The sequence below is a fragment of the Setaria italica genome, chromosome VIII, assembly GCF_000263155.2.
Source record: "Setaria italica strain Yugu1 chromosome VIII, Setaria_italica_v2.0, whole genome shotgun sequence".
Classification (NCBI taxonomy): Eukaryota; Viridiplantae; Streptophyta; class Magnoliopsida; order Poales; family Poaceae; genus Setaria; species Setaria italica.
Window position 1 is genome coordinate 28,882,260 of NC_028457.1, and position 16,580 is coordinate 28,898,839.

At 42.1% G+C, this 16,580-nt stretch overlaps 1 protein-coding gene across 2 annotated transcripts; it reads right to left on the minus strand.

Annotated features, from left to right (window-relative positions):
• Nucleotides 1-12,285: 12,285 nt before the first annotated feature.
• On the minus strand, nucleotides 12,286-15,580 carry LOC101755781 (nicotianamine aminotransferase A). 2 transcript variants are annotated; one of them, XM_022828975.1, is made up of 7 exons: nucleotides 15,151-15,580; nucleotides 13,884-14,223; nucleotides 13,564-13,782; nucleotides 13,301-13,360; nucleotides 13,027-13,182; nucleotides 12,849-12,942; nucleotides 12,286-12,683 (listed from the first exon to the last, which is right to left on the minus strand). In XM_022828975.1, exons 1-7 carry the CDS (start codon nucleotides 15,468-15,470, stop codon nucleotides 12,574-12,576), a joined length of 1,299 nt encoding a protein of 432 aa, XP_022684710.1. In that variant the 5' UTR covers nucleotides 15,471-15,580; the 3' UTR covers nucleotides 12,286-12,573. The 2 variants fall into 2 exon arrangements, with proteins under 2 accessions (XP_022684710.1, XP_004979463.1); XM_004979406.2 differs by having other exon boundaries at nucleotides 12,286-12,695.
• Between the last annotated feature and the right edge of the window lie 1,000 nt (nucleotides 15,581-16,580).

The window sequence follows — 16,580 nt, forward strand, 5'->3', positions numbered from 1 at the left end:
TTTGATGAGCATGACCTATCCGAGAAACAAAAGATTTATATTGCCTCTAATATTTTGACTGGATATGGTTTGCTAGAATGGAAACACATTTGTAGGCACAACAAAGTTCTAGAATCTTGGGAGACTTCAAATTTCTTTTTAGAGATGCTAATTATTTGCTTGCAAAATTAGACAACTTGAGGCAAGGTAGTAGGACTGTGAAAAAAACTTCCATGATTTTAAAATTTGTATCATGTATGGTGGATTAGATGAGTGCATGGAAGATATTATGTGTAGGTTCATGATAGGGCTCAATTCTGAAATTCAAACCTTGTTGATTAGCAAATCATACAGACATATTGGTCAATTGTTTTGTCTTACTCTCAATGTTGAAAAGGAGATTCTATTATCTGTGAATACTTAAGAATGATGTGACCCATTATATCCAAAATTTGTCCACTCTCCATGCTAATGAAGAGCAACAAATAGTGGAACCCATTGCTGATTTTCCTTTATCACAAAATGAATTACTTGTTGTTCCTTGTGATAAAGAGGACTTGTGTGCTGATGATTCTTTTACTCCTATGCCACAAGTGGCGAATAAGTGTGATACTTTTAGTTTCGAACCATACAAATGTGCTGAAGATAAGCTTTTTCATCTACTTGTGCACAAGATGAACTGAATTTGCTATCCTCTTTAAATACTTTGGGTTATATTGAATTTGATATTCTGTGTAATCTAAATTTTCTAAAAGAGAAACTTAAATTTGATTCTCGTTTGCCAAGTTTTAATCATTGTTCACTTCATTCAATTGGCAAATATGACAGCAAAGGAGAATATTTGGTGCATAAAATTTATATTTGCTCTAATCTGAAATATCCTTTTGGGCAACAATACCATGATCAAATAGAGGGCTGCACTAACACTAATAATATCTTGCAAAGTTTTTCTAGTTTTTCCCATATGCAATAGGGTAAGGCCAAAGAAGGGGAGTATTACTGGTTGTGGTCATACAGCATGGCCGTCGCTTCGTGCTCCAACATCAAAGCAAGCACCTTAGAATACCATTGGAGCAGTCGAGGACGACTTGCAGCCAAGAAGGGGAGAATGATGAGGACATAACCTGCTCCGATACAACCACATTAGTAACTTTTGATTCACAGGTGAAAGAATTCTTTACCATGATTTTATTTGATACATTTGATGAATTGATGTTGCACCATGATGTGTGTTCGTTGTCAATTTCAAAAATACATACATGGATAAAAAATAGTGTTAAACACACATGGAAGGTATGGAGGACCAAAGAAGTCTATTTTTATATGGATCTGAACTTAAGTCCATATCTTGTCTGAGGCGGTCGCAATGACCAATTTACTATCGAGAGGTTTTCTGGTGCTGCGTCACCTTATTTTGGCCCAATGGGCTGTGTATCAAGTTGGGTCCATTAGGGACATGTCCTAGGGTTGGAGCACGACCACAACACCCCCTGGTCGTCCTCCTAGGTATTAATAAGGATTAGAGTCGCCACCAACGGATTGGGTTTTGTTTTGTTGAAAGTTTAGCCATTGCTACTTCCTTGTAGACACGGGTGTCAACTAGACCATCTGTTCTACTTGATTCAGAACCTCAACTTTGTGAGTTCAGATTAGTTTTCATCTCCATATTTGCAATTGAGTTGCTTGTTCTAATTGTTCTTGCTTGTTCCTTGATTGCTTGCAGGAATCATCCTAGTGGTTTGGCTGATCGTGCTCCACAAGATCGCGGTGACCATTGGAGGTGGTGTATCAGTTGCTAAGGCGCAGCTTGAAAGGCTGTAGTCGGGCTGTGAACGTCGTCTCCATCGACCAATCGAGTTATCCCACGCCTCATCGAAAGATCGGGAAACAACCCTAGCGGTTTCCTACTTCCAAACTCAAGTTGAATTATTGATGTATGTAATGTTACATAAGGTTTAGCTTGGTGTCATTGCTAGAATTACATTTTTGTTGAGATCAAACATTAAAGTTTTGTTTCCTACTTCAGCTTGTTGCTTGACTTGTACTTTGTGTGTCAAGTTTGTATTAGATTGCTTGAAATAGTATGCTTATGTGTGTATATTTTGTAAATTTCTACTTCAGATCCAGTGGATACCCGATAGCCAGCAGGTGTGGGGCATGTGTGCAAAGATCCACCCGTTAGACATTATGGGTGTAGGTGTAAATAGAAATGATGGGTTTCATTATGGATGGGTTTTGCTCCACCCGTACCTGACCCGACCCATTTCCATCCCTACTTCCGAGAGTGAGTTGCGGCGGCAATGAATAGAGGACGAAGGGTGGGGGGGAGCTAGGGTTTCATGCAAGGGGTGTCAGCCGGACGTGGTTTTATAGCACGATGAGGTGATCCAAACCGTCGATCAGGAATGGATGGACAGGAAGTGTTGGACCGTGCAGTCCAACCGAGAAAATGGCCTAGGGCTAGGATTTTTGCCCGTTTAGTTTAGTTTTTTTTTATTTTCAACTAAGTAAGTCACCTTTTGTGAAGATACTTGCAAAACAAATTATGTTAAATATCTTATTATACTTTTGACATGCAATAAACTACATAAAGATTGTTGTGTAGGCGTTTCAATAATTTTCGAACTACTTAACTATTTTCTATAGTTTAAATGAATTTTTGCTTTCTCATAAAAAATAATTCCAAATTGAACTATGTGTATTTCGAATAAGATTCGAAAAATGCATAAAATTTATACTTTGGCTCATATGTTCCATTATAGACCTTGCCCAAGAAATTGATGAAAAACTCAATTATTTTCTAGGGATAGTTCAACCTATGATCTTAAAATTACCACAAAATAATTGTAATAATATTTAAATTTGATTAGAAAATTCTACAAATTGATTTGGCATCATAATTTGAGTGCACGAGCTTGCCATAAAAAAATTAAATGATTCTAACAAAGTGAGATCATACATTGTCCAATAATGAATACATCTGTCACATAATTTCTTATAACTCAAGTCAAACTTTGAGATTGAATACCTTATAACATTTTAAACTCTTATGCACCTCAAATTACAACACAACCTTATACTTACCGTAATATTAGAAAATAAGAAGTTATATTACCGATTGTTATTGAAAAACATGTTTTTCTATTATCTACTTGGGTAGAAGAAAACAAGGCATATGTAAAAGATTAAGAAATATAAATTTAGATACAAAAAATACCATTAAATAAAAGATCATGATTTTAAAAAAAAATAAAAATAATAATCCAATTTGAAGTTTTTATGATGGAGAAATACCACTTGCAAGTTTTAATTCCGGATTGAAAAGAGAGAAATGCACCTCGTTCGGCTGGCTGCTTCGGCTTTGCAGCGAGCAAGCAGCCGCAGCACGTCTCTCTACCGCAGCAACAACTGGCTCTCTACCGCAACAGTAGCTGGCTGCTTTGCCGCCAGCCGAACAACATCATGAGCTACTCATGTGTTCTCCATTTAAATCGAGTTGGTCAATATAAGTACATTGCTACAAAATGACAAAAATCAGTGTTCTGCGTAGTGGAAATGTATATAAAAACACTATTATACTATAACAAAACACGAAAGCAGCAGTCCTGCAGTGGTTCGTCCTGTGCGCATGCGACCAATGGTCTCAGGTTCGATTCCCCACTGTCCACCAGCGTTCAATACACTTATCAAGGCATTAGCAGCCCAAATTGAAACCCGTGTTACCTTGTATGAGTTCAATATACTTATCAAGACATTAGGTAGATCTATTAGCTTATCTGGTAAGCGCGTAGTTAACAAGGGCTCCCCTTTTGTGGCTGTTGTGTTATAATGATTTATTTTAGTCTGTCGGCTGATACAGCCGATGGCACATGCCATTAATATTTATTCATTTACACCGTATTATATTAAATATCTATCTGTTGCAGTGCTTATTCCAAGAATGCTTACCCATGAGTTCGAGAGGCTTCGCCGCCGATCGGCTCAAGAATTTAATGTTTACTTTGTCAATTTTCAGGTCAAATAGACTGGCACGCCTTGCACCACTCGTGAACTGATTTGGAGCCTGCACTGGAGTTAAGCAAATCCCCTAGGTCCTCCGTATTGTTCAACACAGAAGCCTAAGGTCCAGATTTTGCTTCAACACGCTCTTGGCACGCCTAGTGGGCCAAACAATCAATAAACATCATTAGTGTTCATCGTTGCCTCAAGTTCAACCAGATGGCCAGCGAACTTGGTGATGATCAAGACAACCCCTAGGCCCCCAAGGAGTTCACTCCCATTGAGATTACCCTGGATAGCCTTGATGAGAAACAAAGGAAGGAAGTTGAAGATGCCAGGGATCGATATGTGGAAGCATGCCTGAATGTCCCATTGAGATTACCCTGGATAGCCTTGATGATAAACAAAGGAAGGAAGTTGAAGATGCTAGGGATTGATATGTGGCAGCATGCCTGCAATCATTCAGTCTGAACCGCTCACTAGAAGCATCCTCTCCCAGTGCCAATGACGTCCCCCTAGAGATGAGAATGTGGCAATTGAAGAAGATGACGACAAGCTACAATCTAAAGTCACTACAATGGTCAACAACACTCTGATCAGTCCAACTGGGGTATTGGCTAATGAGATTTAGAGGATGATCCAGCAAGTTGCAGATCATTACGTTAGCAAGTATTCATACAGACAGTATACGACTAACACGTCTGGCTATGGTGGTGGTGAACCAGGTTCATCTTCCGAGCAGCTGACGCGGCAGCCTACGGTCGGTCCAACTATGGGCCAACCGATTAATCAGTAGGCATTAGGGTCAATTGCTATAGGGACCGCCCACCCTTAACTGACACCGCCAAGACAGTCAAATTTCACATCTGATGATAATAGAGTCTTCGATACTCATCAGCCTCAAGCTGTAGATGGATCCATGCCTCCAGCTTCCCCACATTCGCATCAAGGGAATGAACAAAGCAATGAAGATTGGGCCACAAAGATTGTTGAGGTGATGAAGAATTAGTTTGGCTTGAAACCAAGGGAATAGGCCTACATGTATCAGTGCCCATATACTAGATGGTTTAATCAAGTGGCAATGCCACATCGGTACCATGTTCTTGACTTCACCAAGTTCTCTGGGGAGGACAACATGTCTACAAGGGAACATGTCAACCAATTTTTGGTTCAGTGTAGGGAAGCAGCTTCTATAGATGCACTTAAAGTATGGATGTTTCCGTTATCATTGACGGGTCCCGCCTTCACATGGTTTTCAACATTGGCACCCAATTCTATTAATAGTTGGGAAGATTTGGAGATGATGTTCCATAAGCATTACTATGTGGAGGCTCAGGAGATGAAGCTGATGGGTCTCATAATGATGAAGCAGAGAAATAAAGAGCCAGTGACTGCGTTTGTCCAAAGGTTCAGAGAAGTGCGCAACAAGTGTTATAACATGTACTTAACCGATGGACAGTTAGTGGAATTGGCTTATCAAGGGCTGCTAGACTCTACTAAGGAAAAGTTTGCTCCTTAGGATTTTGATAGTCTAGCACATCTGGTGCATAAGGTTTCAGTTCATGAGAGATGATTCCAGAGTTCACACATGAATAAGTATGGGTTCTCCAACTTCAAAGCATATGATTCATCCGATGAATACTATTATGCTTATGGAGAAGTTAGTGTTGCAGAGTGGGTTAAGAGCAAGAAACCTATCTCATGCCTATGGATCAAAACCAACACAGAGACATATGACTTCGATATCACCAAAGCCGACAAGATCTTCAACCTGCTGTTACAAGAAGGATAGATCAAGTTACCTCCGGGTCACAAGATTTTGTCGGGCTGAGAAGCTCAAAAAGAGGAAGTATTGCAGGTTCCATAACTCTATCACACATCATACTAATGACTACAAGACTTTTCGTCAACAGATCCAAATGGCTATAGAGCAAGGAAGGCTTAAAGTTGATGGAAGCTGGTGAAGGTCGACAAGCATTTGTTTCTAGCTATCAATATGGTGGAACCTACGTCAGTCGACAAGAAAGATGAATCAAGACTCAGGTCAATTTTACTCATGTTAAAGAGGGCAAAGGAATCTGGCACAATAGACCCAAGGGTGCAAGTATCAGCCGAGGAGTTCGAAAAGAGAGTGAGTTGGGCTCAGGAAGTTGAGGAAGCTGAAGCCAGCTGATCCGTCAGGAAACCCAAGGTGACTTCCAAGATGATGATCAATGAATACCAGAGTAGACGGGAGGCTAATGAAGATAGGGAGGAGGACAACAGAAGCAAGTTCAAGTCACATTGGAACTGTCCTTTCTTCCAATACTGTTGGAATCAAAAGCTGAGGCTACCATCGGATGTTAATTGCCCAGAGTCCAGCTCACAATATCAAGAATATCGTGATTCCAGGAGACAATACCGATAGGTGCATGAATATTTAGAGTATCAGTCTCCAAGGCCTCGTCAGGCAGTTGAGGAATCTGATGAAGAGAGGGAGGTACAATCTGTGCATGATATATTGAGTTATCCTCCAAGGTGCAGATATGTGGTCATTGCCTGTTGACGGCTGTTAGCAAGCCAATTTGTGAATCGCAAACGTACGGATCAGTTGTAGCTTTTTTCTTAGAGTATTCCCCCAAGATTTCTCAATCCATGGAACTTATAGCACAATATCTATTTCAACTAGCATTGCTAGTATTAACTTCGTGTTTATGAAAGATTCAAATCCAATCTACTAAGCATGTATAGACAGATAACAGATAGAGCAAAGGTAACCAATCTATAGCAACCTAGACTATGAATATATTCTAATTCTGAGCATGGATAGCAAAGCAACATAGATATGATCTTAGTAAAAAACATCTTTAAATCTACACCTTCGGCGGATCCCGAAACCCCCCACCGGTTCATTCCTAGGAGGGGCACCCCCTTAGACCTGGAAGTATGATGCACCCTTGGGAAGGTGATCTTGGCTTGATCTCGGAAGGCAGCTCGTCGGGCCTTAGCTGCCTTGGCAGCCGTAGCGGAAGGCATTACTTCCAGTGGAAGCAAGGCATGTGACGCTAGCGCTCGTCAGGCCTTAGCCCATTAGCTGCCTCAATAGCTGCATCAGGTGGAGCAGGCGTGCCATGTTATGCCGATGCTCAAGGGCCTCAGCCCTTAGCTTCCCTGTGCAACTAATCCGAAAGCATCGCTTCCGGTGGAACGGGCATGCCATGTTACGACGGCGCTCGTCAGGCGTTAGCCCCTTAGCTACCTTAGCAGCCTCATTGAAAGGCGTCGCTTCTGGTGGATGTCATACCCTGAAATTTTTGAATTTGAGGATACGATTAAAAAGGAATAATTAAACAATGATTTTCTCATAATTTTAAAATTTTTCCCAACATTTATTTTTCTTCATAGGAAATTTAGTATAGGAAAAATAATTGTTTGTTTTTTCGAATTAAATAATGTTGTTCTGTGTCTGTGCATTCATGCCGATGCATCTTAGTGTTTCATGAGTGAAAAAGTTTCAAAAATATGTTAAGACGTTGTCCAAACTCTTTTGAGAATTTTTCATCTTTTTTTGAAATTTATTCTTCTTTTTTAGAGCTAAATCCAATTTTTGGATGGTTCTAGAATCCTTTTCAAAAGCTCCAAATATTTTATTTAGATTTCTCGTGTCCGAATATATATTTGGGAATTTCTAGGATTTTGAGATTTTTTGAATATTTTTCATTCTCTAAAAACATTATCTAGGATTTTCTGGATTTGTTTTTATACTAAAAATATTTATAAAAATACAAAATCTAAATCTATCTTTTCCTATACTTTTGGGCCAAGCCCGCAACGATGAGCCCAACCCATCTCGGCCTTTCCCTTTTCTTCTTTTTCCCGGTCCATTCCTTTTCTTTCTCTTTATTTTCTCGGCCCAAACTAACAACAGTAGCAGGCCGGCCCATCTTTTTCTTCCTTCACCGGCCCACCTCCCCTTTTCCTTGCGCCGGCCCAACCTGCTCCGCCAGCCTAGCTCCTCCTCTTCCACCCACTGATAGGTGGGGCCCGCTCGTCAGGCTGGTCTTCCACCTCCAGCCGCACTGCAGCCTCCCGCCGCCGCCTGGCATCCAGCGCCTCCTCGCCTCCACGCGCCTCCCCAGGTTCCGGCGCCCTTTCGGCTCCTTGCGTCGCACTGCCTCCCCCGCGCGTGCTGCCTTCCGTTTTCCCTCCTAACACCCATAAACGGCGTCCACCAACCGCCATGGCCTTCAATCCGCTCGATTCCGCTCCCCGGGCACCGCCTCCGCTCCTCTTCTCGCCTATAAAAAGGTGCCATCAGCTTCCCCCGACGCCCCTCCACCCGTTCCAGCCATCAATCACCGCTGCCACCATATCTTGAGCGCCACCACCACTACCTGCTCCTAGCGCCGCCGCGCCGTCTGTCCTCCGCCGCCAGAGCTACTCCCGCCTGCAGCTGCCGCCGGTGAGCGCCCCTCCCGCGCCTCTCACTCTCCCCTACGCTGCTTGCGCCGGCCGCCAAGTCCCCGCCGTGCCAAGAGCGCCGGCGAGCACCGGTCAGTACCCCCTGCGCAGGCGTGCGTGAGTGAGGTTGAAGAGGATAAGCCTACGCTTTTTCTTTCTAGCCCTTGAAGAACCCCGTAATTCAGTATCTTTTCTTTGTGTCTTGCATCTTTCACAGAAAAGCCCTCAAACTCTTCTGTTTCTTTCAATCTAATCCAAGCCATGATCCTTTTGCAGTTCTAACCCTGAGGTTTCACTTTTTCGCGGGCTCTGTTCTCTATGTCTGGGTAATCTTACTTGCTAACCCCTGTAGTCTACAGTTAATCCACTTTAGATCCTTAGAACCTTGTTTAGTCCGTAGATTTCACGTTTTAGCTTCGTTTCTTTCCGTTCAAGTTGCGTTAGATTCATAACAATATAAAATACATATTAATAGTGATGTTTTCCACAATTTCTTATCTTTAAAGATAAATTTAGTATTAATTTGATTAATGCTTATTTGAATGGCTTTTCTTAATAAGAATTTAAGTATGATTTACATAGATTTTTCATAATCAATATTAATTTGACTAATTATTATTCAATTAGTTTTCTAAATAAAGTTTATTAGGTTCTATCCTGGTTTTCATAAACTAAGATTTAATTGATTAATTTCTATTTATAACTAGCTTTTCTAAATAAAAGATATCTAGTGCTATACATCGGTTTTCATAAATAAAGTGAAGATAGTTAATGATATTGTAAATGCATTTTTAGTATTAATATGTTTAGTTGAACCCGAAATACAAAGTTATTCGATTAGATGTCTTATACATGCTTTGAGTTTCTAAAGTTAATTATTAAATTGGCATAACTTGTACTTGAATATTTACAAATAAAATATGATTAAGTTTACCACGTTTTCGATGATTAAATATAAATTGCTTAATTCCAAATAGGGTATTTCTTTGAAATAACCTATGTGCATGTTCTATTTAATTAAAATGGATCAAGCATATGGTCTTTTTATTTCTTTTATAAATCAAACCTTTCGATAGTTCTGTTCTCAGCGTTTCTTGCGTTGGCGTGACCTTAGGTTGAGCCTTTTACTTTAGTACACTCTTTTAAAGCCTTTCTTTCGTTTTGGTGTAGTTCTTAGTTGTACTTGTTTGTCTGCTTTGTATGTTTGTTCCGCTGTTGCTTTGAGTAGAAGGATCATTGTTCGGAAGCCTTGAAGGTGTAGTGTTTCAAGAGAGCAAGAACTGAAGAGCAATAAGAGTAACTTGTCATTGGAGAAAGGCAAGTGTATCCTTGTGCTTTTGTCCCAATAACTTTATTAATCACTATTGCATATGCTTGCATTTAATTTGATGGGTCCTATTAAGGTTTGCCTAGTTTTTATAATCATTCCTTGTCAACCTGGGTTTATCTTTCTGTTGGGTAGCTATGCTTAGTTGCTATACTTGGGTTATGGTGGTTTTAATGAACTCAAATATTAATCTTGATTGATTTATGCTATACCCTTTGTTAATACAAGATCACAATTCTTAACTAGAACATAGAGAACCACCCAGGAACCAGTGCAACTACAAAAACTATCATGGCTCTAGTCTTGGCTAATTAATTAGAGACTCTAGTCATGGATAATCTTACTGAAAGGGTAAGAAGGGCGGCAGTTGATGGGGTATAACCCGATCCTCTTGGGGAGTGTGCTTTGCTAAGACACTACACCCACTAGGGTGGCTTATACACACTACTGCTCCGGAAACCTTAGCGGGTTACCACTTACTAGCGAATCTTTGTAAAGGCCTCATAGCGTCCCTATGCAATCACACCTCGAAAGTGTGGTATTGTGCCTAATCAACATATCATGGTTGGGTCTAAAGTTTTTTTTGAACTTTTACGCGACTTGTGGGTAAAGATGTGCAACCTCTACAGAGTGTAAAACTGATATATCAACCATGCTCACGATTAAGAGTGGATTGGACCCTCACATGATAATTGAACTTAAAGATGAAAATAAATTGAGGTTTCTTGGTTTTCGATAATGTTGGTGCTTTATGATTAATTGTGGGTTGGTATATACTTATACCTTAGTAATCAGGTGCTAATAAAATTTTGACCAACTAAAAATACTTAATGCAGTCAACCAGTAAGCCTTTCCTTGATTAAGCCTTGCATTCATAGTCTCCTCACACTTGCTGAGTACGACATGTGCTCACCCTTGCTATAACCAACGTTGCTCAGAAGAAAAAACTGCCTTGAAGTCGTTGTGAAGATGGTGCTGAGTTCTAGGTGTGCGCAACCCCCAGTCGAATGCCTGTGAAGTTTGGAGCCTCTGTTTCCAAGGTTTAAGTTGTGTCTCTCTGATAGTCTTGTAAGTCTTTGTATCTTTTTACGTGATACTGTTGCTGTTATTCACTAATGATGTCACTATATGTATGAAACTTGATCCTGACATACATATAGGTAGCACTAGGTTTTATCTTTAAAGCCGGGTGTGACAGTGAGCGGGCGTGCCATGTGACGTTGGCGCTCGAGGGCCTTAGCCCTTAGCCGCCATGTGCGATCATCAGAAAGCATAGCTTCCGGTGGAGCGAGCGTGCCATGTTACGCCGACGCTTAAGGACCTCAGCCCTTAGCCGCCCAGTGTGACTGTTCAGAAGCATCGCTTCCGGAAGGAGTAGGCGTGTGATGCTACACTGGTGCTCCACGGGACTTGGTCCCTTAGCTCCCTCAGCAGCCGCATCAGAACACATCACTTTCGGTGGAGCGGGTGTGCCATGTTACGTTGGCGCTCGAGGGCCGCAACCCTAGCCGCCCTATGCGATTCTTCGGAAGCATCGCTTCCGAAAGGAGCGGCACGCGCGGTGGTACGCCAGCACTTGAGGGCCTCAACCCTTAGGGGCCTTATGCCACTCGTCGGAAAGCATTGCTTCCGGTGGAGCGGGCGTGCCATGTTACGCCGGCGCTCGAGGACCTCAGCACTTAGCCACCGAGTGCGACTCTTCAGAAGCATCGCTTTCAGAAGGAGCGGCTGCGGGATGCTATGCTGGCGCTCGTCAGGCCTTGACTGCTTAGCTGCCTTAACACCCACATCAGAAGGCATCGCTTCCGGTGGAGCAGGTATGCCATGTTACGCCAGTGCTCGAGGACCGCAACCCTAGCCACCCTGTGTGACGGCTTCAGAAGCATCACTTTCGGAAGGCGCGGATGGACCCCGCGAGTTCAAGCCCGCACGGTTCCTCGCTGGGGGTGAAGGTGAGGACGTGAGCCCCGAGCCGGGCCCAAGGAGATCAAGATGATGAAGTTTGGAGCCGGGCGGCGGCACTGCCTGGGCGCAGGGTTGTCCATGATTCAGTTCGGGTGCTTCGTGGCCGCGCTCGTGCGCGAGTTCGAGTGGGCGCCGCTGGCAGATGGCGGCGGTGGCGGCGTTGATCTCACGCCGGTAAATGCGCTGTTCGTAAAGGTGATGGCGTCGCCTCTGAGAGCGCGCATAACGCCACGCACGTCTCAGTCTTAGACATGACACATGAGTACATGAGCACGCCGCTGTTTGTAAGGGTGACTGGTTTTTTTTACTAATCTTTAAGTCACATCCTGCCGAATTATCATCCAACAGCTACCACTTAATCGCTTTCAATAAAAGCAGAGTGGTATCGATTAAAAAGCAGCAACCACTAATTTTGTGGGCAGAGTTCTTTATTGGGCATGACGATGTGATGTTAAGCCGAGCTAATTATCTTTTTCTCAATGACCCATCATCCATTCGTGAAAAAAGAAACGAAATATCATGATTAGACCAACAATTAATGTAGAAAATATAAACTGCAGAAACAGAGATTCAGGTTGCGTAAAATGAGAACGGTACTAAATACTATAATGAGATGGCTGTTCTCATATAATCCCTTCTTTATACAAGAAAAGTTTTTATACAATACAGATCCCCTAAAATTTGCGCTACACCTAAAGACACTAAATGATGGCTAGACAAAAGCAGAGCCCATTGCTTGCCCAGGACCTAATGCATCAAATCTAGCATCTCCAAGTGAAGAAGTGAAGATGATACAATATAATATTTCGCTAGAAGTTCATAACAATTGGTCTTGTGTTGCGAAGAACTAGTGATCTTTATCATCACTTTGTCGGCTTGCTGTGTCGCAAGCAGAAGGACTTGAGCCTGTCAAGGCCGTCTTCTAGAGAAGATGGATCAATTGCGAAGGTGATTCGGAGCCAATTCTTGTATCCTACAGCACATCCTGACAGTTTTTTTCAAACATATTACATCTCAAATAGTCAAATAAAATGGTGATATCAAAGTTGAATGAAAAAAATATCTTGCACTAAACAGATGCAGTGATCTGTATTCTATAGAACTATCCTTTCACACCATGTATGCGGGAGAAGAATACCTGGCAGAAGAACCACTAATTCTTCCTTTGCCAGTCGGCAGCAGAAGTCCATGTCATCTTTGATGTCTTGAAGGCAGGTTAGATCCAGTTTCACCTGTTGCAAGTCAAGGGTATTTCACATCTGATTAGAGAATGGATGTCTTTCAAAATGGAACAGTATATGTAGCGACTCACAGACCATCACAAACATGGAGCCTTCAGGTTTGCTCGGGCAAGTAATGGCACTGATGCCCTTCAGCTTCTCCCAGCATATATCAGATGTTTCTCTAAGAATTTTGACGGTTTTGTCGAAGAATTCCTCCTTTGTGTTCTCTAGGAGGTTTGGAATTGCTCCCTGGTAAAACAAAATTCTGTGTTAAGTGGATGTAGAACATTGTATTTGATTTTTATGCAGAATTTCACGTCATTCGAGAAAAATGAGAATTGACAATGCTGTTGTAGTTAGTAGTCACCTGGACAAACGTTGGCGGATCAGAGGAGATATCAAGGTAGCTCTTGATACTGTCCACAACCTGAAAGAAGAAAACACAAGTTTAAGCATTGTGTGACTGCATTTTGCAAGCTAACTTCATTTGGTTCCAAAATCTGAAATATAGCTTTGCTATTTGATCAGGCATATCAGCACCCCAGGCCATGTTTTGAAATGAAAGGCGAACCCTTCAAGTTTCCACTACTGATTATAATGTAATAATCAATGTCAAAGCAAGAGAAGAACCTTAGTCCTTTGAAATACACTATTAGGATCATTGGTAACAATCCATCCAAGCCGCCATCCAGGCACCAGCCATCTCTTTGATATTGACCCTAGGGTGAAGACAGGAGCCACTTCCCCAAACACACCCATCGGCACAAATTTCCTCTCCCCAAATGTCAAGTGTGCATAGACTTCATCTGTAATGACAAATATGCCAAGCTTCCGCGCTGTCTCGGCAACCTAGAAAATTATCAACACAAACTAGGCTTTCAGATTATTTCCCATGAGAACACAAACTATGGCAGAACCATGAACCAGCCTATTAGAAGCTTAGAACTTGCCTTGGCCAGGTGCTCGTAGGTGTAGACATTACCACAAGGGTTCCCTGGGTTGACAATGACCATGGCAACAGTGTTCTCGTCAGCAAGAGCTTGGACGCCATGAATATCAACCTCCCAATCTTTCTCAGGTAGAAGATCATAGTACCGAGCTTCCATGCCGTTGAAAACAGCACGTGCCTCATAGAACAGGTAGCCAGGCCTTGGAAGCAAGATGTTGGCACCAGGACGGGCTAAAACAGAGCAGATTATTTCAATTGCTTGAGCGCAGCCGCTTGTGAGGTAGACGTCATCAGGTGATAATTCGTATGGCAGATTATGGGATAAATACTTCGCAATGGACCTGAAATTCATTTGAATTACAAGATTTTGAGACACGTTAAATTAAGTAGGTATGTCTACAGTTGAGGATAGCAGACATACATAATGCAATTAATATGAGCAGGGAGCTCTGTGTTTGTACTACTTAAAAGATAGGATAACCATAGAAATTGTCAGAGAACCTTTCTGTGTTTATGCTCCTACTGGTCATCAAGAGGACTTAAAACCACATGATTGCAACACTGAATTAGACACATAGCAAAGGTGCAGTGTTCAGATTATTTTTTTGTGAGGCCAAGAAGGCCAACCTGATGTAATGTTTATTGATTCCCAGACAGAGCATGGTGCAGTGCAGGTGCACATTGCCTGCACACTAGTGGCTGGCATTTTCAGAGTTGATTTTGTTCTGCCAATTGGCTTAGGTTACAGGAGTTATTGTCTCATGTAAACAGCCCTTAAGTCATTTACCGTGTGCATGTGCCCGGTTTAGGCCCGCGATGTATCAACACTTTAATCTCTTCTTAATGGAATGATACGCAGCTCTCCTGCGTATTCTAGAAAAAAAAAGACTGGTTATTAGCATTGGCCATAAAAATTACTTCTCTAATTTCTTAGCTTCCGTAGTTAAAAGCATATTGACCTCACCAATAATGAATCCGGGGTGCACAATATTTTTTTTCTAAATAAAATTTCAGTGATTGCCACACTACGTATCAGACCAAAAAATAGCTCCTTTCACCAGTACAACCTTGTAATACGTATCACCTCCACTTAATCATTCAGTAACAGTTTGCGATATTTGTAAATGTAAAATGACATTTCGATTCGGGACAGATCCGTGCCAATGTTGTCGTCATAATGTTTCAGAAACAAGAAGCTGGACCTGGATAGAATATGATGCAGCCAAAGACTTGTTCAGACAAAGAAGCAGCCAAGAAAAAGAAATCACCTCCGTGCGGGCTCGAGGCCGACGCAGGTGGAGTAGGAGTTGTGCTCCCAGGACCGGAGCGCGCCGGCGACGGCGTCCACGGCCTCCGGCGCGGTACGGAAGCAAGGGAACACCGAAGGGTCGCCGTGCCCCATCGGGATCACCGGCCGCGCGCCGCCGCCGGCCACCATCCCGGCCTTGACCCTGCCCAGCACGCCACGCACCGAGAGCGCCGTCAGGCCCAGAAGGGCCTCGTTCGGCGCGAAGTTCCACGTGGCCGCCGGGGCCGCCGCCGCCGCCGCCGCCGCCACGGCCATCCCATTGCCAGCGCCGTTCTCCATCGGGGGCGTGGTGGTTCTTGTGGCGCGCGGCGCGGTAGGCTTGGCTTGTTGGCGCTTTTGGCGGCGGCGAGCAGGAGCAGAGTGGAGAAGTAGGATGTGTGATGCAGGGAACTTGTGGCAACTGGAAGTCTAATTAGGCCAGTTTTAATGGGAGTTAGTGTAAGCTAGTGTCAAACCAGAATGACACGCAAGTCAAGGCTCGAAAATGAATTAGCAGATTCTACTCTAACTAACTAAGCTACGCCCAATTTGCGAAATATCCCTTGTATCAAGCTTAAAAAGCCTAAAAATGTGGTTGGACCCCTGTATATTTCTAAACCTTTTCAACAATAAAAACATTTTTTATAAAAAATATTTTTTGATTTTCGGTGAACTTTTAACCTTTGTTCCATCAATAAATAAATAAATCATGATGACTGAAAATTAAGGTCTATCAGATTTACCATGGAAAATACTTTTGACAATGTGCAACTTTTTTATTTTACTCGTATATATGTATTTCCAGAAATTATACAAGTCAAAGTGCCATCACATAGACATTGTTGATGTCCTGACTACTTATTTCTGGAAAGTATTAAACTAGTTTACCAGTTTTGCAATCCTACTAGTATTGAACCTTATTCAATAATTTGTAAAATCATATCAATATATAATTTGAAGATCTCTAAAATTCAATTCAATAATTTTGAAGGAAACTTCCTGACAATTCTGAAACATACTTAAGCAAGTCTTGAAGACCTAGTTCAGAAATATCTAAAACATCTGGCAACCCATTGAAAATGTGTATACCGTGCACTAATTAACGATCCCCAAATATGTGTTGGCCAAACTAATGGAAGCTAGATCTTTTCATTTACCGGACATTTTGAAATGGTTGGCTGTCTTTCAAAAGGAATTTTGACTGTAACTCTCTTAATAAGCATTTGCTAGCAAATCAACAGCAAAATTCAAGTGCAAATGTAGTTTCAACAACTAGGTAATATATTGTTTCATCTAGTCAAGTCTTAATATTTGAAAATCACTTCAGTCAAGGCATAAACTCTTTGATGGTAGAACTCGATGTTTCGAGGCAACAACCAGTGTCGTATGGCAATGTTACAACACTAATCA

Excerpts from the sequence above, each read along its gene's own strand:
- LOC101755781 (XM_004979406.2), bottom strand. The coding sequence starts at position 15,470 with ATGGAGAACGGCGCTGGCAATGGGATGGCCGTGGCGGCGGCGGCGGCG. Across the intron at positions 14,224-15,150 it reads GGCCTCGAGCCCGCACGGAG|GTCCATTGCGAAGTATTTAT; the intron begins GTGATTTCTTTT and ends AATGAATTTCAG. Across the intron at positions 13,783-13,883 it reads CCTACGAGCACCTGGCCAAG|GTTGCCGAGACAGCGCGGAA; the intron begins GCAAGTTCTAAG and ends ATAATTTTCTAG.